This window comes from Hyperolius riggenbachi, chromosome 2 (assembly GCF_040937935.1).
Source record: "Hyperolius riggenbachi isolate aHypRig1 chromosome 2, aHypRig1.pri, whole genome shotgun sequence".
In the NCBI taxonomy this organism is placed as follows: Eukaryota; Metazoa; Chordata; class Amphibia; order Anura; family Hyperoliidae; genus Hyperolius; species Hyperolius riggenbachi.
The window spans coordinates 88,970,428-88,993,720 of NC_090647.1; the positions used below are offsets into that span (position 1 = coordinate 88,970,428).

Here is a 23,293-nt window from a genome sequence, read left to right on the forward strand (position 1 = left end):
AAAAATGAAATCTGCCACGGACTCACCATGCCCCTCTCTGAATACCTTGAAGGGTCTACTTTCCAAAATGGGTCATTTGTGGGGTGTGTTTACTGTCCTGACATTTTGGGGGGTGCTAAATTGTAAGCACCCCTGTAAAGCCTAAAGGTGCTCATTGGACTTTGGACCCCTTAGCGCAGTTAGGCTGCAAAAAAGTGCCACACATGTGATATTGCCGTACTCAGGAGAAGTAGTATAATGTGTTTTGGGGTGTATTTTTACACATACCCATGCTGGGTGGGAGAAATATCTCTGTAAATGACAATTTGTTAATTTTTTTTACACACAATTGTCATTTTACAGAGATCTTTCTCCCACTCAGCATGGGTATGTGTAAAAATACACCACAAAACACATTATACTACTTCTCCTGAGTACGGCGATACCACATGTGTGGCACTTTTTTGCACCCTAACTGCGCTAAAGGGTCCAAAGTCCAATGAGTACCTTTAGGATTTCACAGGTCATTTTGAGAAATTTCGTTTCAAGACTACTCCTCACGGTTTAGGGCCCCTAAAATGCCAGGGCAGTATAGGAACCCCACAAATGACCCTATTTTAGAAAGAAGACACCCCAAGGTATTCCGTTAGGAGTATGGTGAGTTCATAGAAGATTTTATTTTTTGTCAAAAGTTAGCGGAAAATGACACTTTGTGAAAAAACACAATTAAAATCAATTTCCGCTAACTTGTGACAAAAAATAAAATCTTCTATGAACTCGCCATACTACTAACGGAATACCTTGGGGTGTCTTCTTTCTAAAATGGGGTCATTTGTGGGGTTCCTATACTGCCCTGGCATTTTAGGGGCCCTAAACCGTGAGGAGTAGTCTTGAAACGAAATTTCTCAAAATGACCTGTAAAATCCTAAAGGTACTCATTGGACTTTGGGCCCTTTAGCGCAGTTAGGGTGCAAAAAAGTGCCACACATGTGGTATCGCCATACTCGGGAGAAGTAGTACAATGTGTTTTGGGGTGTATTTTTACACATACCCATGCTGGGTGGGAGAAATACCTCTGTAAATGGACAATTGTGTGTAAAAAAATCAAAAGATTGTCATTTACAGAGGTATTTCTCCCACCCAGCATGGGTATGTGTAAAAATACACCCCAAAACACATTATACTACTTCTCCCGAGTACGGCGATACCACATGTGTGGCACTTTTTTGCACCCTAACTGCACTAAGGGGCCCAAAGTCCAATGAGTACCTTTAGGATTTCACAGGTCATTTTTGTTTCAAGACTACTCCTCGCGGTTTAGGGCCCCTAAAATGCCAGGGCAGTATAGGAACCCCACTAATGACCCCATTTTAGAAAGAAGACACCCCAAGGTATTCCGTTAGGAGTATGGTGAGTTCATAGAAGTTTTTATTTTTTTGTCACAAGTTAGCGGAAATTGATTTTAATAGTTTTTTTTCACAAAGTGTCTTTTTCCGCTAACTTGTGACAAAAAATAAAATCTTCTATGAACTCACCATACTCCGTACGGAATACCTTGGGGTGTCTTCTTTCTAGAATGGGGTCATTTGTGGGGTTCCTATACTGCCCTGGCATTTTAGGGGCCCTAAACCGTGAGGAGTAGTCTTGAAACCAAATGTCGCAAAATGACCTGTGAAATCCTAAAGGTACTCATTGGACTTTGGGCCCCTTAGCGTACTTAGGGTGTAAAAAAGTGCCACACATGTGGTACCGCCGTACTCAGGAGAAGTAGTATAATGCGTTTTGGGGTGTATTTTTACACATACCCATGCTAAGTGGGAGAAATATCTCTGTAAATGACAATTGTTTGATTTTTTTACACACAATTGTCCATTTACATAGAAATTTCTCCCACCCAGCATGGGTATGTGTAAAAATACACCCCAAAACACATTATACTACTTTTCCTGAGTACGGCGGTAACACATGTGTGACACTTTTTTGCAGCCTAGGTGCGCTAAGGGGCCCAACGTCCTATTCACAGGTCATTTTGAGGCATTTGTTTTCTAGACTACTCCTCGCGGTTTAGGGCCCCTAAAATGCCAGGGCAGTATAGGAACCCCACAAGTGACCCCATTTTAGAAAGAAGACACCCCAAGGTATTCTGTTAGGAGTATGGTGAGTTCATAGAAGATTTTATTTTTTGTCAAAAGTTAGCGGAAAGTGACACTTTGTGGAAAAAAAACCAATAAAAATCAATTTCCGCTAACTTTTGACAAAAAATAAAATCTTCTATGAACTCGTCATACACCTAACAGAATACCTTGGGGTGTCTTTTTTTCTAAAATGGGGTCACTTGTGGGGTTCCTATACCGCCCTGGCATTTTACGGGCCCAAAACCGTGAGTAGTCTGGAAACCAAATGTCTCAAAATGACTGTTCAGGGGTATAAGCATCTGCAAATTTTGATGACAGGTGGTCTATGAGGGGGCGAATTTTGTGGAACCGGTCATAAGCAGGGTGGCCTTTTAGATGACAGGTTGTATTGGGCCTGATCTGATGGATAGGAGTGCTAGGGGGGTGACAGGAGGTGATTGATGGGTGTCTCAGGGGGTGGTTAGAGGGGAAAATAGATGCAATCAATGCACTGGGGAGGTGATCGGAAGGGGGTCTGAGGGGGATCTGAGGGTTTGGCCGAGTGATCAGGAGCCCACACGGGGCAAATTAGGGCCTGATCTGATGGGTAGGTGTGCTAGGGGGTGACAGGAGGTGATTGATGGGTGTCTCAAGGTGTGATTAGAGGGGGGAATAGATGCAAGCAATGCACTGGCGAGGTGATCAGGGCTGGGGTCTGAGGGCATTCTGAGAGTGTGGGCGGGTGATTGAGTGCCCTAGGGGCAGATAGGGGTCTAATCTGATAGGTAGCAGTGACAGGGGGTGATTGATGGGTAATTAGTGGGTGTTTAGGGTAGAGAACAGATGTAAACACTGCACTTGGGAGGTGATCGGACGTCGGATCTGCGAGCGATCTATTGGTGTGGGTGGGTGATCAGATTGCCCGCAAGGGGCAGGTTAGGGGCTGATTGATGGGTGGCAGTGACAGCGGGTGATTGATGGGTGGCAGTGACAGGGGGTGATTGATGGGTGGCAGTGACAGGGGGTGATTGATGGGTGATTGATAGGTGATTGACAGGTAATCAGTGGGTTATTACAGGGGAGAACAGATGTAAATATTGCACTGGCGAATTGATAAGGGGGGGTCTGAGGGTAATCTGAGCGAGTAGGCGGGTGATTGGGTGCCCGCAAGGGGCAGATTAGGGTCTGATCTGATGGGTAACAGTGACAGGTGGTGATAGGGGGTGATTTATGGGTGATTGATGGGTAATTAGTGGGTGTTTAGAGGAGAGTAAACGCTGCGCTTGGGTGGTGATCTGATGTCGCATCTGCGGGCGATCTATTGGTGTGGGTGGGTAATCAGATTGCCCGCAAGGGGCAGGTTAGGGGCTGATTGTTGGGTGGCAGTGACAGGGGGTGACAGGGGGTGATTGATGGGTGATAGGTGATTGGCAGGTGATTGACAGGTGATCAGTGGGTTATTACAGGGAAGGATAGATGTAAATAATGCCCTGGCGAATTGATAAGGGGGGGTCTGAGGGTAATCTGAGCGTGTAGGCGGGTGATTGGGTGCCCGCAAGGGGCAGATTAGGGTCTGATCTGATAGGTAACAGTGATAGGGGGTGATTGATGGGTAATTAGTGGGTGTTTAGAGAAGATAACAGATGTAAACAATACATTTGGGAGGTAATCTGACGGCGGGTTTGCGGGCGATCTAATGGTGTGGGTGGGTGATCAGATTGCCCGCGAGGGGCAGGTTAGGGGCTGATTGATGGGTGGCAGTGACAGGGGGTGACAGGGGGTGATTGATGGGTGATAGGTGATTGGCAGGTGATTGACAGGTGATCAGTGGGTTATTACAGGGAAGAACAGATGTAATGAATGCACTGGTGAATTGATAAGGGGGGGTCTGAGGGCAATCTGAGCGTGTGGGCGGGTGATTGGGTGCCCGCAAGGGGCAGATTAGGGTCTGATCTGATAGGTAAAAGTGACAGGTGGTGATAGGGGGTGATTGATGGGTGATTGATGGGTAATTAGTGTGTGTTTAGAGGAGAGAATAGATGTAAACAATGGATTTGGGAGGTGATCTGATGTCGGATCTGCGGGCGATCTATTGGTGTGGGGGGGTGATCAGATTGCCCGCAAGGGGCAGGTTAGGGGCTGATTGATGGGTGGCAGTGACAGGGGGTGATTGATGGGTGATTGACGGGTGATTGACAGGTGATTGACAGGTGATCAGGGGGGATAGATGCATACAGTACATTGTGGGGGGTGGTCTGGGGGGGTCTGGGGAGAATCTGGGGGGTTGGGGGGTGATCAGGAGGGAGCAGGGGGCAGGGGGGGGGGGTATTAAAAAAAAATAGCATTGACAGATAGTGACAGGGAGTGATTGATGGGTGATTAGGGGGGTGATTGGGTGCAAACAGGGGTCTGGGGGGTGGGCAGGGGGGGGTCTGATGGGTGCTGTGGGCGATCTGGGGTGGGGGGGGGAGAAAATCAGTGTGCTTGGTGCAGACTAGGGTGGCTGCAGCCTGCCCTGGTGGTCCCTCGGACACTGGGACCACCAGGGCAGGAGGCAGCCTGTATAATACACTTTGTAAACATTACAAAGTGTATTATACACTTTGTATGCGGCGATCGTCGGGTTAACATCCCGCCGGCGCTTCCGTATGGCCGGCGGGATGTTGCGGCGAGTGAGCGGCGACAGGCGGAGGCGGAGGATCGCGTCACGGATGACGCGATCGCTCCGCCCATGCCCAAACAAGGACCGCCGCATTTTGTCAATACGGCGGTCCTTGCGGCGTCTGCTTCCCGGCCGCCATTTGTCTATACGGCGGTCGGGAAGTAGTTAAGTGCTGCTGGGTCACATGAGGTGCCGCTGTAGTCAAAGAGGAAACGGGACTTTACAAGTGTGAATACGACTGACGTTCTCTTCGCCTTTTGACTCCGACTTCAAAATTAATATTCATTGTGACATATATAGTTTGATAAATTTATACGACTTGCCAATATTCTTTTATTTGTGGAAGCGCTGAAGAAAAATGTCAGCACAATTTAAATAAGGAAGAAGTAAATAAACAGAATACGCATACTGGTTGACTTGGACTTTTCAGAGAAAATGTCACCTGTGCAAACTGATGTTGTGGTTTTCATCTGCAGATGGTCAGAGTTTGGGATTTTGAGACTGGAAAGCAAGTTTTTGAATTTAATGATGCCCATGGAGATGCTGGTATCACATGTATGACCTTTGAACCTAGTGGAAGAAGGTACGTCGTTCCCGGCATTGCTGTAAATTATGCTATATACGGTCTTATTATGGTTCAAATGTTTTTCATTGACTCCTGGCTGTTTATAAAGAGAATTTCACATATATCTATACTGAACTCACTCACCCACTGCACTCATCCACCACATCTCCAGGCATGCACCAGTGACGGGGGACGCTACATCCCCCAGCATGCACTAGCGGCCGAGGTCACTGCATCTCCTGTCATGCACCATTGGCTGTGAACGCTGCATCTCCCAGCATGCACTAGCGGCTGAGGACACCACATCTCCTGACATACACCACTTGCCACTGATGCTGCATCTCCTAGCATGCACCATAAGCTGGGACACCACAAAGAAAGGTTTTATAAAACTGCTCAGACAGTCCTTTTGAGTTCAAACAAAAAAAATATTTACCGTACTTAGCCCCCAAAAATGTCCTGAACAAAATATCTCACATAAGATTTGATTGGAGATGGAGAAAATTATCACATTTTAGCATGCAAATCCTTACTTTGTGTTATGTCCATGGTCATACGTCTGTAATCTTTCTTTGGCCTAGAACTAACAAGCAGCACTTTTGATTTGTACAGCTCTTGCTAATGTAATGCTATTCCATACCGGGCTAAGTGAAATCTATGCCCTGTTTGGAACCTGTTATCCCTGCCAGGGCGTAGATTTCAATTACAGCGCCTCCTGATGGCATCACAATCACATTGGCTCACAGGGTCAGAAGCCAATGGAATCAGCTACTGAACAGATCACAGAACTCTGCTGTCAGACAGCAGAGGGAGTGGGCTTCAGCAACAGGAGAGCAGGGCGAACGGTAAGTGAGACGGGTCTGTGTGGCTTGATCTTGGTGAGCCCCATTATTTTACCCAGAAGTCTCTGGTCCTTACGAGGCCAGAGACTTCTGGTACTCAAGTAGTTAAACCTCTGTACTTTCACGCTCATATGCACACCTTTTTTCACAGACCGCCACAAAAGTGCAGCTAAATGGGCATTTGGAGCTTTCCTTCTTTTGCTAGAGGCCAACAGGAAGCCTCTCAAATGCAGGATATTATTTGACAGTACAACAGAGCGCAGCCATTCTGCTAATGACTCATACAGCTGTTTCTCTGATGTCACTGACCGCAGAAAACAGTCATTTCACAGATTTCTGAAGCAGTAAATAGGCACAGGCATGTCGAGATAAAGACTGTAACACCTCATGGCTACCATAAGTATTCCATTTCTTTCTGCATGACTAGTAAAAAGATAGATTTGTTGTTCTTTACATGTACATGATGACCCTCTCCCTGCCGGGCTACAGTGATGCTCTTGGTGCCAGTGAGACATACACAGAAGAGCATAGCTCCAAACTCCCTCTTTTGGAACCAAATACCTCTCTCCCTCTTTCTCCCTCATTTGCCCCTCTTTCAGGATTGATGTACAGATCTATGTTAATATGTCTAGTTTTCTACTGAAAAATGTGTTTAATTGGCTCTAAACTTTATTCTCTGACTTTTTAATGGATATACTGTACTATATATTCTGGCGTATAAGACTACTTTTTAACCCTTGAAAATCTTCTGAAAAGTCAAAGGTCCTCTTATATGCCGGGTATCATTGATGCCGGGTGATACGCCCTATCCTGTTACCGACTCTGAGAGGTGGAGAAGGAGGTAAATAGCATACAAGGATGGGCCAGAGGGGTGAAAGAGGCGTGTTTAATGGGCACAGCGCAATCTATTCTTCCATACCTCTCTGATAAACAGGTAGACAAGGAGAGCTGACCAATCCACTTAGGGAGAGGGAGAGTTGACCAAACCAACCAGTCAATTGTCTATATACTGTTATATACTGGGTGCCACAGTACAGCACCAGTATCTGTTCATACATAGCACCAGTATATGATGTTTTTTTTATTTTTATTTGGTGTGTGTTGGAATAGGGGTAGTCTTATACGGCGAGTATATCTCAAGCTCTATAGTTTAACTGGAAAGTTGGGGCCCCAGTCGTCTTATACGCCGGAATATACAGTATTTCTTAATTTCAAATGGTAATATGAAGAAAAACTAGTGATAATAGAAAGTACCAGTGTGGTTTGAATTCTAAAATGACTTTTGCTGATGAATTTTAAGTGGTGTGTGTGTCTAGAGGTGTGGCAGGGGCGTGTCTTAAAGTGTCCCTCTTTCTCATCTTAAAAAGTTGGGAGGTATGGAAGAGCTGCTGCAGAGTGAACTGCACGCCTGGCTGCACCCCACTGTAAGCAGGACTCTGAGACTTCAAAAGCAGCGGCACACAGCAGCATAGGCTGATCAAGGGAGGGGGCGGGGCAGCCTGCAGTGCAGAGACAGCTGTGCTTTCTAGGAATGCTCGCTGGAATCCGCGGAATTCTTAATTCCGCGATTCCGGACGGAATCAGGTCAATTCCGATTCCGGCAGTCGGAACGGAATTGCTAGACCTGTAAAACGGAATTCCGCGGAAACTTTTTTATTTCCGCGGAATTGAAAAAAAATCTCTCTCTCTCTCCCTCTCTCCTCTTGGGTATATCACAATGGTACATGCTAGGCTGGCTTCAGCATGTAGTGTTGTTGGTGGTATAGTGGATAAGTCAGTTGCCTAACACACACTGAGACCTGGGTTCAATTCCCAGCCATGGTGAGTTGGTTTTTGACATGCTACAAATCCTTAGGCACGCTTCTTTTTCTATTGGATTGATCATAATGGTACATGCTAGGCTGGCTTCAGCATGTAGTGTTGTTGGTGGTATAGTGGATAAGTCAGTTGCCTAACACACACTGAGACCTGGGTTCAATTCCCAGCCATGGTATGTAAAGTGCATATCATCTTTTGGACCTATTGGACCTACAGAGTGGGGGCGGCAACAATGAAGGGAAGTGGATACTGGAAGCTGATGGATTGGGAGTGCCAGTTTAGCCTCATTTTTGTGGCATGTCTGAAGGTATTTGTGACCCTGGTGGCTCAGCTGACTCTATTGTTGGAAATGCTCCCCAGCAGGCCCCCTTCCCTCCCCCAGCTGTGCTCCAGGCCTGTGCCTGCAATGTCTGTCTATAAAAAAAAACAGCCCTGCCATGATCCAATCCTCACCTGATCATTACTATGGGCTGTAAAACTGTAGCAGCTTTAGTCCATTTATATCCACTCTATTGCAATTTCCAGCTAAATAATATCAGAAGGATGCTCAAGTAATGATGGTAGAGACATGTTATCACTCCTTTTGCTGTAGAGTTCTTATTATTCATGGTAGTAAGCTACATATTGTACATTCTGCAGATTGATCACTGGCGGTCGAGACGGATGTCTGAAAGTCTGGAATTATAACAATGGTCAGTGCCTGCACACTCTGCGGAGAGGTAAGCAGCACATTTTCACTGTAACTCTTAATTACATTGCACACTTCAGCTGGATCAAGAGCCAGGTACATTATATTCATCCCCAGACTATGCTGATGTGCAGCTCAGTGTTCCCGCTGCACATTGTCTCCAGCCTACGCTCATTATCCTCAGAGGCAGAGGTGACAGGCAAATACTCTGCACAAGAACAGATGCCGGCTACCTGCTGATTCTTATTCTTATGCAGTCATGAATCCAGGAGGAAGGTAAAAGGAAAGTCAGAGCTTGCATATGGACATGGGAAAAGTGTGCCGACTCCAAACTTTGACTACATTCAGCCTGCTGGAGTTTTAGAAAAATACTTTCCAGCAGGAACCCTGGGGTGGAGAAAATGTGAATGTGAACAGCGCCATTTCTGACTTTGAAAAAAAATTAACTTCTATCCTCCCCTTTCCTTAATGTTAACCCCATCCTAATACCTAATTCTAACCCCTTCCCTTAAAGGGATTGTCATGATCACTGCTGCAGCAGGCATTGCTGGAAGTAGTAGTGCTGCAGCTCAGGTAGTTCTGATCTCTTTCCATGCAAGCTGTATAGCTTTGTCTGCCTTTCCCTGCTGTCAGCCTGTGACTGATTATCATTCACCTGTGTGGGAATCTGCATGTCTGCTCCCATTGGATGACCTCAGTATAAAGATCTGCTTCCTGCAGGACTCCTCGGGTTTTCATAGCTTCAGTTTAAGCCTGTCTTGCTGTCGCTTCAGCCCCCGATCATGTTTCTTGTTCTAAAGATACTTTGCTGGTTTTGCATCATATATTGGTTCATTGCCCATATATATGCATACCAGCACGTTTATTATTTTCCTTGTATTCGTGTTACGTTGATACATCAGTGACGCTGATATATACGTACACAAACTGTTTATATCCTGTGTTCAGCTAGTCAGTTCTAGAACGTTGATCACCCGTGCTGAGCTAGTTATCCTGTTCCTGGTCCTGTTTGTGGATTGCGTTCATCTCTGCGAGGAGATAACGAATCCTTCTGAATCCTGTCCTGTTACCGTTTGTGGATTGCGTTCATCTCTGCGAAGAGATAGCGAATCCTTCTGAGTCCTGTTCCCTGTATCGTTCCAGTCCTAAGTCAGTGTTCCTGCTTATGTTATATATCGGTTCATTGCCGATATATACATATGTTAGTCAGACGTTACAAATAGTTTCATTGATAGTTGTAATTGTAATACGCTAGGAAATCATACTTATTGTATATTTATCTGTGTTACGTTCATCTATCTTGATCCTGCTATTTCCTGACTATCCTGTCCTGTCTTTGTGAGGCACGCCATCGCCGCTACGCATTGGCTGCCTCATTCCAGTCTGTCTTGTTGTGGACGCTTGCTGTCACTAAATAGCGGCTAGCTAGCAAGCGTTCATTCTGTCTACCTGTCCTGATCTCCTCAGTTCTGGTTTATGCGCTCAGCGCTACTTTGCGCTGAGACGTTATAGCGAAATCATTGTTTGTGGCTGTCGGATCTGCACCGGCTCTGTGCGCCACAATCTCCTTTTGGAGTCAGTCCTTCCCTCCACTATACTAGGGATAGCCTGTTTCCTTGTGCTAGTGTGTGTACCTCCTCCACGTCAGCTCATGCGTTGCATGCTGACTGTGGAGAATACACCACCAAGCCTTACATTATGAAAACCCCATTACCAATCCCTATTGTGGGGGGGATTTCCAGAAATTATGACACTGTTTGTCAGGGGTCCTGCTCCTTTAAAAAATTTGAAAAGCTTGGTCCTGAAGTTACAGACAAATTTATATCAGAATTGGTTAAAGTTCTGGCCAATCCCGACTTTCGGGCTTCTGCAATTTCTACCTGGTCTGATTGGATCGTTTGTGCTCTTTTTAAGGGCAAACTTTTTGATTGGGCAATCGATGTCTTAGATCACACTCAGTTTAGACAAAGTCCTTTGCAATTTATAGCTTTTGTAATTCACAATTGGTTGCGCATAGATCCATTGCCTTTTCCTCTTAATGAACTCCTGGCAGCAGGCCAATCAGCTGCTCCTTCAATTGCTTGCAAAAATGATCAGCAAGCAGAAAGTGTTACTGATAATTTTCCTGCAGCCTTGAATAAATCACCAAAAACAGCAGGGTCTAAGGCAAAACGCAAACGTTCTAAGAAACGTGTCCGATCTGCAGAGTCGTTATCTTTAGCGACTGAGACCTATAATGAGATTCTGCCATTAACAGATAATGAAATACAATTGTCTTTCAGGGGAGTTAAATGGACTTATGAAACTACTAATGAACTTTCATCACTGGCTAGGGAAAATAAAGATTTTTGTTTAAAAGAATTATCTGAGTATGATTATGAGGAGATATTACAGAGTATTGAACAAATCAACTTATTTGTGAAGCAAGGAAAGTTTGCATACACTACAGTACAACACTTGCTACAGGTATTGGAGATTCTTAAGAATAAGGAATCTGCCAATCACCTGCTAATTAACCCAATATATGTCCCTGCCACAATCATATCTGCAAACTATGATCTGCCTGTTAAGTATGCTTGGAATCCTCCATTTGAGAAAGGAGAGATGGAAGCTCTGGTCAATGAATGGAAGAATGATTCAAGTTCATTTTGTCAATTTTACAGTGCAAAAAGTGAATTAGTATTGAATGCATGCATTAAGTCTGCCTATAACCTAATAAAAACTGGTGTGTGTGTGGGTATGACTTTGTGGCTCCATTGATCGATGTGTGGAAAATGATTTTGGACGATTTTTATGCGATTCAAGCAGTTGATACCAGGGAAGACACACTGTCAATTGGAGACTGTCCCACTTCTCCAGTTACTGAGTCCCTGCCATGTCTTGTGAATGTTCCTGTAACTCCACCCTGTACCATGGATAACTCAGTGTTACTTCCCAGTAAAACAGAAGCCACTGATACTTTCTTAACTTTGCCCTGCACAAATTTCTCAGCAGAGAATCCAGAGGTCCTGCTGACTTCTGAGTCCAGCCTAGCCAGTACTCATGAGTCTTTGTTCAGTGAAACAGACACCAGAAAAATCTTGCCTGCCTCTGCAAACACTTCTGCAGAAATTACCTGTGTTAATAAAGTTCAACTCCTGTCTGATCCAGCAGATGCCAATAGATGCACTACATCAGTTTCCGAGTCCCAGCAATCCTGTCTAGAAACCTCAGAACCCCAGCATCTGAATTTTCCAATTTTACAAATGAATGGTGATTCAGATGCGCAAACATTGTGTCTTGATCTTCCTGTTTCTACACCTCGCTCTAGTTTCGTGAATAGCTCAGAGCATCTGCTATGTGAACCTGAAATCGCAGAATTATTACCTTGTTCAGAAAATGTTCCAGTAAATTTGCCCTGTATCGTGAATAGCTCAGAGCATCTGCTATGTGAACCTGAAATCGCAGAATTATTACCTTGTTCAGAAAATGTTCCAGTAAATTTGCCCTGTATCGTGAATAGCTCAGAGCATCTGCTATGTGAACCTGAAATCGCAGAATTATTACCTTGTTCAGAAAATGTTCCAGTAAATTTGCCCTGTACCATGAATTGTGCAGTAGATCTCTCCAATGAAACTCAGGTCACAGAATCATTATGCTGTCCAGCAAGTGCTTCCATGGGTTTGCCCTGCAATATGGACTGTTCAGTGATCCTGTCCAGTGAAGCTGTGGTCGCAGAGTCTTATGCTTCACCCAGTACTTGGGATACTTCAAACCCTCTAGCAGAGGAGTCTGAGGCACTGCTTACCTCAGTTGGTGTTGCAGTAATATTCACTTGTCCAGCAGCTGTTTTGGAATTACAGTCTGCTCTAATAAAACTTGATGAATTTCTGCCCAGCAAAGCAGAAGCCATTGAAATATTGTCCTCATCAGCAAGTGTGTTAGATACCTTGCCCTGTACACAGTCTGATTTAACCAATGTTGTTGAGTCCCTCTCCAGTGTTGTAACAGCCGAGGAACTCCAGCCCTGTCCTCTGAATGTTTCAGAAGTCTTGCCCTGTAACATGGATAATTCTGATTCTCTGGTCAAAATAATAGAAATCTCAGAATTTCATTCCGGTCTGATGAGTGTTCCTGAAACCCAGCCCTGTATCCTGAAAGATTCTGGTTCTCTGGCCGCTGTGGCAGAGGTTCCAGAGTCCCCTTCCTGTCCAGGGAATTCCTCAGTTTTGCCTAGTCCAGTGGGGGCTGCTGCAATACTGACTTGTTCTGCAGCGCCTCATGAGCTCCAATCCAGTGTATTAGATGAGTCTCTGTCCAGTCCAGAGGTAGTTGTGGAGTCCCTATCTGGTTCAGTGCATACATCAGAAGATTTGTCCTGTCTTGTTAGTGCCCCTGAATCTGATTTGTTACTGACTTTGCTGGAATCAGCGACATCTAAGTCTGATCCTGCATTCTCGTGTAAAAGTCCAGTAGTTGCGAAGTCTAGTCATGATGATTTTTTTTGGGCCAGTCCTGGTTTTGGTCCTGTCTTGGCTGACCCTGAGGCTCACAGTTCCTTGACAGGCCCAGAGGTTTCTCTTGTGCCAGTGTGCCCAGATGTTCTTTGTGTGCCAGAATGCCCAAGTGTGTCTAAGGTGTTAGCGTGCTCTGATGCTTCCTTAGTGGGAACATGTTCTGATGTTGCCAGTCTGCCTGCATGCCCAGAGATGGTTCTGGTCCCTGAAAGCCCTGATCTTGATGTTTATCCTTGTGGCCCTGACTCGGGAATTGCCCTAGGTTCCATAGGGGTTCTTGATAGTTCTCCATGTGAGTCTAAGGGGCGTTCTGACCTATGGGGATCTCTTTGGAGCTTCAAGGTGTTCTGGGAGGTCTCTGAGAAAACTTGTCCTGGTGCCTTGGACTGGTTCAACAGTGGGTTTTGTGTTGGTAAAGACAGTCCCGGTGGGCATTGCAAAGGCTTTGGCGTTTTTGAACGGTTCCTGGAAGGCGGTGGGTATCGCTCAGGGAGTTTCGGAGGGCTTTCTTCTGGAAATCATGGTTCTGATGGGTGTCACACTGGGGCTTGTAGTACTGATGGGCATGGTTCTGTAGGTTCTGGTTCTGATGGGTCCAGTCTTGTGGGGACTGATTCTGGAATTCGGTCTTGCCGGGCTGTCCCGGTCATCATGAATTATCAGTCAGACTGTTTTGTTGGGAATTTCAGTTTTGAAAAGCGTCTGGAATCCGCTTTTAAGGGCGGGGGTACTGTCATGATCGCTGCTGCAGCAGGCATTGCTGGAAGTAGTAGTGCTGCAGCTCATGTAGTTCTGATCTCTTTCCATGCAAGCTGCATAGCTTTGTCTGCCTTTCCCTGCTGTCAGCCTGTGACTGATTATCATTCACCTGTGTGGGAATCTGCATGTCTGCTCCCATTGGATGACCTCAGTATAAAGATCTGCTTCCTGCAGGACTCCTCGGGTTTTCATAGCTTCAGTTTAAGCCTGTCTTGCTGTCGCTTCAGCCCCCGATCGTGTTTCTTGTTCTAAAGATACTTTGCTGGTTTTGCATCATATATTGGTTCATTGCCCATATATATGCATACCAGCACGTTTATTATTTTCCTTGTATTCGTGTTACGTTGATACATCAGTGACGCTGATATATACGTACACGAACTGTTTATATCCTGTGTTCAGCTAGTCAGTTCTAGCACGTTGATCACCCGTGCTGAGCTAGTTATCCTGTTCCTGGTCCTGTTTGTGGATTGCGTTCATCTCTGCGAGGAGATAACGAATCCTTCTGAATCCTGTCCTGTTACCGTTTGTGGATTGCGTTCATCTCTGCGAAGAGATAGCGAATCCTTCTGAGTCCTGTTCCCTGTATCGTTCCAGTCCTAAGTCAGTGTTCCTGCTTATGTCATATATCGGTTCATTGCCGATATATACATATGTTAGTCAGACGTTACAAATAGTTTCATTGATAGTTGTAATTGTAATACGCTAGGAAATCATACTTATTGTATATTTATCTGTGTTACGTTCATCTATCTTGATCCTGCTATTTCCTGACTATCCTGTCCTGTCTTTGTGAGGCACGCCATCGCCGCTACGCATTGGCTGCCTCATTCCAGTCTGTCTTGTTGTGGACGCTTGCTGTCACTAAATAGCGGCTAGCTAGCAAGCGTTCATTCTGTCTACCTGTCCTGATCTCCTCAGTTCTGGTTTATGCGCTCAGCGCTACTTTGCGCTGAGACGTTATAGCGAAAGCATTGTTTGTGGCTGTCGGATCTGCACCGGCTCTGTGCGCCACAATCTCCTTTTGGAGTCAGTCCTTCCCTCCACTATACTAGGGATGGCCTGTTTCCTTGTGCTAGTGTGTGTACCTCCTCCACGTCAGCTCATGCGTTGCATGCTGACTGTGGAGAATACACCACCAAGCCTTACAGGGATACTGTAGGGGGGTCAGTGGAAAATGAGTTGAACTTACCCGGGGCTTCTAACGGTCCCCCGCAGACATCCTGTGTTGGTGCAGCCGTTCACGGATGCTCCGGCCCCGCCTCCAGTTCACTTCTGGAATTTCTGACTTTAAAGTCAGAAAACCACTGCACCTGCGTTGCCGTGTCCTCACTCCCGCTGATGTCATCAAGAGCGCACAGCGCAGGCCCAGTATGGTCTGTGTCTGCGCAGTACACTCCTGGTGACATCAGCGGGAGTGAGGATACGGCAACGCAGGCGCAGTGGTTTTCTGACTTTAAAGTCAGAAATTCCAGAAGTGAACTGGAGGCGGGGCCGGAGCATCGGTGAGCGGCTGCACCAACACAGGATGTCTGCGGGGGACCATTAGAAGCCCCGGGTAAGTTCAGCTCATTTTCCCCCGACCCCCCCTACAGTATCCCTTTAAAGTGGTATTGTCAGCTATAAAATCAAATTCCATTTACCCACTGCTTTGTGTTTATTATGCAGTTTACAACCTAACCCTGCATTGCAAGCATTCCAATATAATCAGAAATGTTTCTGCTGTAATAAACAGGGCTGGATTTACAATAAAGCACTGTAGGCACGTGCCTACAGGCACCTGATGTTGGAAAGGCGGCTTACTCCCCTCCTCAAGTGCCTCCCTCCCTCCTTCCCCATGCAGAGTCCCGAGTGGAGTGTAAATGTGAGATTACCAGCCCTTCCTTCAGTTGGGGACTACCTAATACTTGTGGACACCTCCAGCTACTTAATACCGAAGATAGCTCTGGTTACCTAATACAAAGAAGGACCTGTAGCTACCTATGATGGGCAAGGGAAGTAAGTTCGAGAAGTGAGAGCTGGGCCAGCCAGCACACTTGTGGTGTGGTTCGGTGGGTGTTTGTAGGTTCTTGGTGGGTGAAGTCTAAGGTGCCAGGACATCTGTGCCTTTAGGCTCTTGTGAGGTAAATCTGGGCCTTATCTCAGTTTGCCTTGTTCTATTTGGTACATTGCCGGGGAGAGGGAAGCTTGTTATCTCCCCTCCCACATTCCTGCTTCTCACTGATTGGCTGAGGGCAGCTCAGTATGTGACATGAGGCTGAGAAAGGAACATCTCACACCTCTGCAGAAGCTGCTGAAATACAATCTATGCTGTGCTCACATGTGTTTACAAAGCAAGTTAGATATGACAGTGCAATTTCTAGATTAAAAAAAATCGGAGGAAATTACTTCAGGATTGGCTTCAGTCAGAGGCAGGCAAGATGGAAAATGCCTGAAACAGTTTTCTCTTTATTTACTGTATAAAATTCCCTGGAATCAAAATGTGGACAGTACAATACACGCTATGTAAGCAGAAAAAGTATTTATTTACTTACATATGCGTTGTTGTTTTTCCCTGGGATAGTATGGTTTTTCCTGCTTAAAAGCAAACCTGATATCATAATCTGATAAGACAACCCCCATTTTGCATTATTGACCTTTTTTTTAAATTTCTCCCCTTCACCCCAAATTGTCTCTCTGCCATGCGAGAGTTTCATAGCCTGTAATTAGTTACCAGTTAGAGTAAAGCCTTGTACACATTCTAGATGGTTTGCCAAGAATAATCTACCAGTTTAGCAATGAAAGGGAAGCACGCAGAATTTTTATTCTTGCAGTTCACATAGATGGTAGGAGCCGAGGACAGAAAATTAGTCAGGAAAGAGTTCACTGAAGCAGACAAGAGATCACTGCTGGCTAGGAAGAAAAAAACAAAAGAGAAATTAGGGTTTGATATGAGTGTAATTAACAGCTGCTGGGGTCAGTGTCACAGCTGTAAAAGAGAAGGTGAAGAAACTAGCAGAGCTCACTAATGTCTGTGAATGCCAGAATTAAAACTCAGCAGAACTTAGTTCTATCTGCTTTGTATTGTAAATCCCTGGTATTTCTCACATCGACTTGTATGTCCATCATACAGAGGAATGGATCATCAGGTGACAGCAGATGCTGATTGTCATAACACATCAGGAAGTGAGAGAGAGGGATGCAGGGATTGGGAAACTCAGGAATTCAGCTATTAGTACAGAGCAGGGCGCTGGCTGGCTGCACTGTGGGACCAGAACAGATGATTTACTTTGACATATGACCTCTTCTCTCTCCAAGTCCTGACGCCCTTCTGATGTTATCTAATTTTAACGCCCTAGGCCATGGCCTTTGTGGCCTTCCCAGAAATCTGGCCCTGCTTGCCTCTTCTTCAAACCCGTGCATGTTATTGTGTAATGATGAGCCAGGTTACTAAGATGAGGCAGACAGCGAGATGAAGACAGAACATGGACAGTGGAGGGCCCTTTCACAAATTGTGAAGGGCCCTGAGGAGTAGACCTGGTGGGGAGTCCGGCAGTAGGAAGGGGGGGTGCAGCGCTCAGGGGCCAAATAGAGAGGGCTTTTGTTTACCTTTGCCCTGTGGCCCCATTGGGGCTTGAATCGCTCCTGTAGCAACAGAATGCTTTGTTAGTCTGCAAGCTAGTGAAGAATTGTACAGAGTTGACTCCAAACTGTTGCGTAATACGCACACTATAAAGTTCTCAGCTGAGGTGGCCAATTCACTGATTGACCGTCTGAAGCCTTATACACACAAGAACTGTTGCCTGGAAGACATTGGTACTTGATCCCTCGGGCAACAGTTTGGTGCTGAGGCTGTACACATGCGTTGCTAACCTGTAGGCTAGCAATGTGTCTGTTACTGGGGAGGGAGGAGCAGTAGGGACAACAGAACAGCTTTCAGGGGGTGTGGTGAGTAAGAGAACAATGCAATCAGGGGTTCCTCAGGCATCAGACATCACTAAAGTTCTTGTATGCCAGATCTAAGATGACGTTGGAGGACTCCTGTACACATGATAGAATTTCAGCTGAAGCTAACTTTATCTAGTTTAATCTAGCATATGCACCTAGCTTTATTTACAGCTTTTTGACACCTCTTCTTCCAATACGAAGTACCTCCCTTACCACCACACACGATACAATAAAATTATTTCATTTTACAGCAATTCGAGAAAGATCGGATTTCCCGAAAAATCTAAAGCTTTTTCCTGTTTTTTATTCCATAAAAGTTGATTGGGAATGGTATATTTTTCTGATCAATTTTTATGAAATGGTGTGTGGTAGATTGTAAATGTATTAATATATACACCCAATCAATTTTCTTAGCGTTTCCAATCATTTTAATCACAACTGAGGAAAATTGAACATATGTGTGTAGTGGCTGGATAGTGTACTGGTTAAGGGTTCCGCCTTTGACATGGGAGACCAGGGTTCGAATCCTGGCTAGGTCAAGTACTTATTCAGTAAGGAGTTCAAGGCAAGACTCCCTAACACTGCAGGGTGGCCTCCTGAGCGCGTCCCAGTGGCTGCAGCTCTTGAGCGCTTTGAGTCCGACAGGAGAAAAGTGCTATACAAATGTTCTGATTATTATTATTATTATGTGTGTGGTACATTGGTCAGATTTTTGAAATGGTACCGCCAGTCAGAAAAAAATGATTGTAATTCTTGAATTGAACAGATATTTAAAAAATTGTATAGTGTGTGGCCATCTATAGACTTTTAGTTCAAATGTACAGGGCCTTCTCACCTATTGTATCTTGATATTGCATTATTATCTTGTTTGTTTGTACAGTGCCACAGAATATGATTTATAAATCTGTGATAATTTCAATTATAATGATACATTTTCCTTTAACATAAGCCTGTATTCATTTGATTAAGCAGGAGAATCAGGCCTAAGTTGTAAACTGTACCCAACCCTTTTACTAAACTGCTCTTACTGGCCAACTTTCACTAAGACCCGTGCCCACTAATGCTGTTGCCAGCATCATATGACTCGCCATGGTGATGACACTTGGCCAATTGGAGCAGAGGGAGCATAACATTTATTACCACACAAAAAATTGTAGCAGAACAGCATTCAAACGGTTACACACAGCACTTTGTTTTTTCAGTGGAAAGCTCCTCACTTCAGTGGTAAGCTTCTGTCCACATGCGAAGAGAGTGTATTATTAGTTTGTTTACATTCCTTTGTCAGATACAATTGGTAAATATTAGCAAACTGCTGAAACTGAGCTGCACTAAGCTGAGAACCAGAAAGAGCTGAGAAGTGATTACTTGATAGATGTTAATGTATAAATACAGCAGCTATGCAATAAAATGCAATGGCAGCTTTCAGGGCAGATAAACTGTACTTTGGGAATTTGTAAGCAGACAATATTGCTTGTGCACAAAAACATATATATTAACTGTATGGGTAATAAAAAGTAGGAAAACACATTTTTATTGAATGTTATGTCAGAGTTTTATCCCACTTTCACTCCAGATAGTTGCACACAGGTTCACTTTAAGCATGGGGTAATGCAAGCCATTTAACGCAATAAATCAATCTTTTTCACACCATTACACATCCGAGTACAGGTTAATTCTCCCTGCATCAAGGAAAATGTGAAGACTCGCATGGAATAAGCTGCACAGATGTAAACTTTTAAGTGAGATTATTTCTGGATATCCCAGCTGTCGTACCAAAATATTAATGTACTTATTTCCATTTTCAGCAAACAAGTCTGATGAGATCTGTGACTGCACTTACATAGAAATAAACAGGAACAAGTAAGATCACTTCTCTACAGTTTTATATTGCTCTTTTGTATCATTTAACTTTGAATTGCCTTAGATGGAACTGCCCAGCATTTCACCCAGTAATGGGCTGCTTTGTCATAACTAAAGGCAAAAGTTTTGTGTAGTGGATGCTTGGGGCTTCTCGTATGTCATATGGCCTACAGGGGTGCAGCTAAGGTTTTGGTGGCCCCAAGCAGTCCATAACTTGAGGCCCCCATCCAAGAAAGAAGCGCCGCTTCTAAAAAAAATGGATAGCCACACCCCAAAATGGGCATGGCCAAAACATGATGTGGGTGGAGCCAAATACTAGCAGTTCCTAGGCTAAATTGAACCCAGGGTGAGGGCGTAAAATGTGCCCCCAACATGGAGACCGGTATAGGTGACCGCAGTATAGGTAGCCAGCTATAGGTCCCCCCCCAGTATAGGTAGCCCATATAGTTGCCCCCAGTATAGGTAAGATAGGTAGGTGCCCCCATATAGGTTAGATAGGTAGGTGCCCCCGTATAGGTTAGATAGGTAGGTGCCTCCAATATAGGTAGCCAGTATATTTGCTCCAGTATAGGTTAGATAGGTTTATGTCCCCCAGTATAGGTTAGATTGGTATATGTCACCCAGTATAGGTTATGCTGGATCCACACGGTGCGTTCGCGCACTCGATTTCCCGCTCCATTCCCGTCGATTCGTTTATTTCCAACATGTCCGATTTGGATTTCGATGGATCGTTAGGTCGATTCGCATGCAAAGTATGCCAAATCGACCTAACGATCCATCGAAATCCAAATCGGACATGTTGGAAATAAACGAATCGACGGGAATCGAGCGGGAAATCGAGTGCGCGAACGCACCGTGTGGATCCAGCATTAGATAGGTAGATGCCCCCCCCTATAGCCAGGAGGGTGTGCGGAGAGGCGGGGAGAAAGAAGTTTCCACTTACCTCTCCCGGCGCACGGCGCATCGGTAAGAGCTCCCCCTGTGATGACATGCGGTACGTCATCACAGGGGGCGCTGTTACCATAGCGACAGATGCCGGGACAGGAGGTAGATAGAAGCTGGTAGGATCGATAAAAAAGGTAAGTTTAAACTTCCCTCTCCCTGCTGCTCCGCCTGGTGCCCGCACGCCCGCCGCCCGCACGCTGCCAGCAGCAGAGTGAGACCCCCCGCAGTGTGCAGCCCCAAGCGGGGGCTTGGCTTGCTTTTGTATGCTGGCGGCGCCCCTGATGGCCTAGGGCTTTCCAGGCATTAGTTATTGACTGTGTGTATCTTGCTTAAAGTGTACCAGAGACCATAATAACTAAAAGTTTTATACATACCTGGGGCTTCCTCCAGCCCCATGCACACAGATTGCTCCCATGCCGCCGTCCTTTGTTTTCTCCCTCTTCGGTATCGGGTCCCGTAACTTCAGCCAGTCGCGGCCAGACTGCACAGAAGAAGTGTGCCCTCTACGTATCTCTCCGGTGGCTGCTGGAGAGATACATAGAGGGCGCACTAGCTCTTAGTTTTAACAGTCATGACATGCTATAAAGCACACCTACAGTGAGAGGAATATAGAGACGGACCTATTTATTTCCTTTTAAAGAGAAACCGTGACCAAGAATTGAACTTTATCCCAATCAGTAGCTGATACCCCCTTTTACATGAGAAATCTATTCCTTTTCACAAGCAGACCATCAGGGGCCCCTGTATGAGTGATATTGTGGTGAAACCCCTCCCACAAGAAACTCTGAGGACCATGGTAATCCTGGCAGTTTCCTGTCTGTGAACCTTATGGCATTGTGGGAAATAGCCGTTTACAGCTGTTTCCAACTGCCAAAAAAGCATGCAGCAGCTACCTCACCTGCCAACAGTAAAAATGTCATCATGTGATAAATGTCAGAATGTAAATCAGGGATTTAAAAGATTTTACAATGGGCAAACACTGACTAAATCATTTATACATAATGATTGTAAAAATGAAAGACTTTTTTATTACATTATTTTCACTGGAGTTCCTCTTTAAACAATGCAAACTTCCTGGCCGTCCTGCTGATCCTCTGCTTTAGTACGTTTAGCCATATACTCAGAACAAGTATGCAGGTGCTCTGACTGAAGTCTGACAAGATTAGCTGCATGCTTAAGGTGGGGGCTTCAGACACTACTGCAGCCAAACAGATCAGCAGGGCAGCCAAGCAACTGGTATTGTTCAAAAGGAAATAAATATGGCAACCTCCATATCCCTCTCACTTCAAGCTCTCTTTAAAGGACAACTGAAGTGAGAGGCTGCCATATGTATTTCCTTTTAAGCAATACCCGTTACCTGGCTGTCCTGCTAATCCTCTACCTCTAATATTTTTAGCCATAAGGTGGCCACACACCATATAATAAAATGATCCAATTTTACAGCAATTCGATAAAGAAGATCAGATTTCCTGAAAAATCAAAAGCTTTTCTTTTTTTATTCAAGGAAGAAATCCTATCAGATTTCCCATTTTTATTTGATAAAAGTTGATCGGGAATGGTTGATATTTCTGATCAATTTTTATAAGCAAGCAATTTTCTCAGCGTTTCCAATCATTTTTATCATACTTGAGGAAAAATTTAACGTGTGTGGTACATTGGTCATATTTTTGAAATATTACAATCAGTCAGAAAAATGTATTGCAATTCTTGAATTGAACAGATATTTAAAAAATTGTATGGTGTGTGGCCACCTATAGACCCTAAACAAGCATACAGCAGATCAGGGCCGGTTTAAGCAACAATGGGGCCCCAGGGCAAAATAAACCTGTGGGGGCCCCAACAGATACCCCGGAACAAAAACCGGCATTAAGGGACCTTTTTTGCAGCTGGTATAGTCAGAGTGTGAAGCCCCAATTGGTCGGAGCTCCACATTCTGGCTACCCCAGCCTGCATGGGGGACAAGGGGTTAAAAAGTTTAAGGAGGGGGGACCCCACATAATTTTTTTTTTTTAATTCCCGCACCCTAAACATAAAAAAAAAAAAATTGGGAAAATAGGAAAAAATGCCAGGGATCTTCATACAGCCATATTGCGGCTGTATAGCGATCCCTGGCCAAAGCGCTGCGGCTGCGTATAGACCCCCTGGAAACCCCGTGAGGAAATGTATTGCTCTTTTTGATGCATGTAAAATTACACTACTGTTAGGTTTGCTACTAAAAGTGACATTTACCGCATTTAAAAGTATACTTTTTTCCTTCAAAACTTTAAAATCGATTTTCTCAAGAACTATAAGGTCTTTTGGAAAAGTTTTTTCCTCTTATTCCAAATGATCTTCTTGCAAATTTAGGGTTTCTAGCATTTTAAGGTGGATTTGCTATTAACCATTAAAGTCGTGTTTTTAAATGTATATTTTTTTTCCTTTGAAACTGTAAAATCAGTTTTCTCAAAAACTATAAGGTCGATTTAAATTTTTTTTCCTCTTGTAGCTACTGGGAGCCCCCACAAGCTATGGGGCCCCGGGGCAATTGCCCCCTTTGCCTCTATGGTAGCGCCGGCCCTGCAGCAGATCAGGCGTTTCTGACATTACTTTCAGATCTGACAAGATTAGCTGCATGCTTGTTTCGGTGTTATTCAGACAC

General features: G+C 44.9%; 1 protein-coding gene across 1 annotated transcript in view; it reads left to right on the forward strand.

Moving 5' to 3' along the window:
* Positions 1-23,293, forward strand: part of LOC137545617 (cilia- and flagella-associated protein 337-like) — a 217,848-nt gene that overhangs the window by 112,084 nt on the left and 82,471 nt on the right. Inside the window, exons 17-19 of the mRNA XM_068267032.1 lie at positions 5,232-5,338; positions 8,620-8,699; positions 19,656-19,710. Coding sequence (XP_068123133.1) covers positions 5,232-5,338; positions 8,620-8,699; positions 19,656-19,710 — 242 coding nt within the window. The remainder of the gene's footprint in view (positions 1-5,231; positions 5,339-8,619; positions 8,700-19,655; positions 19,711-23,293) is intronic.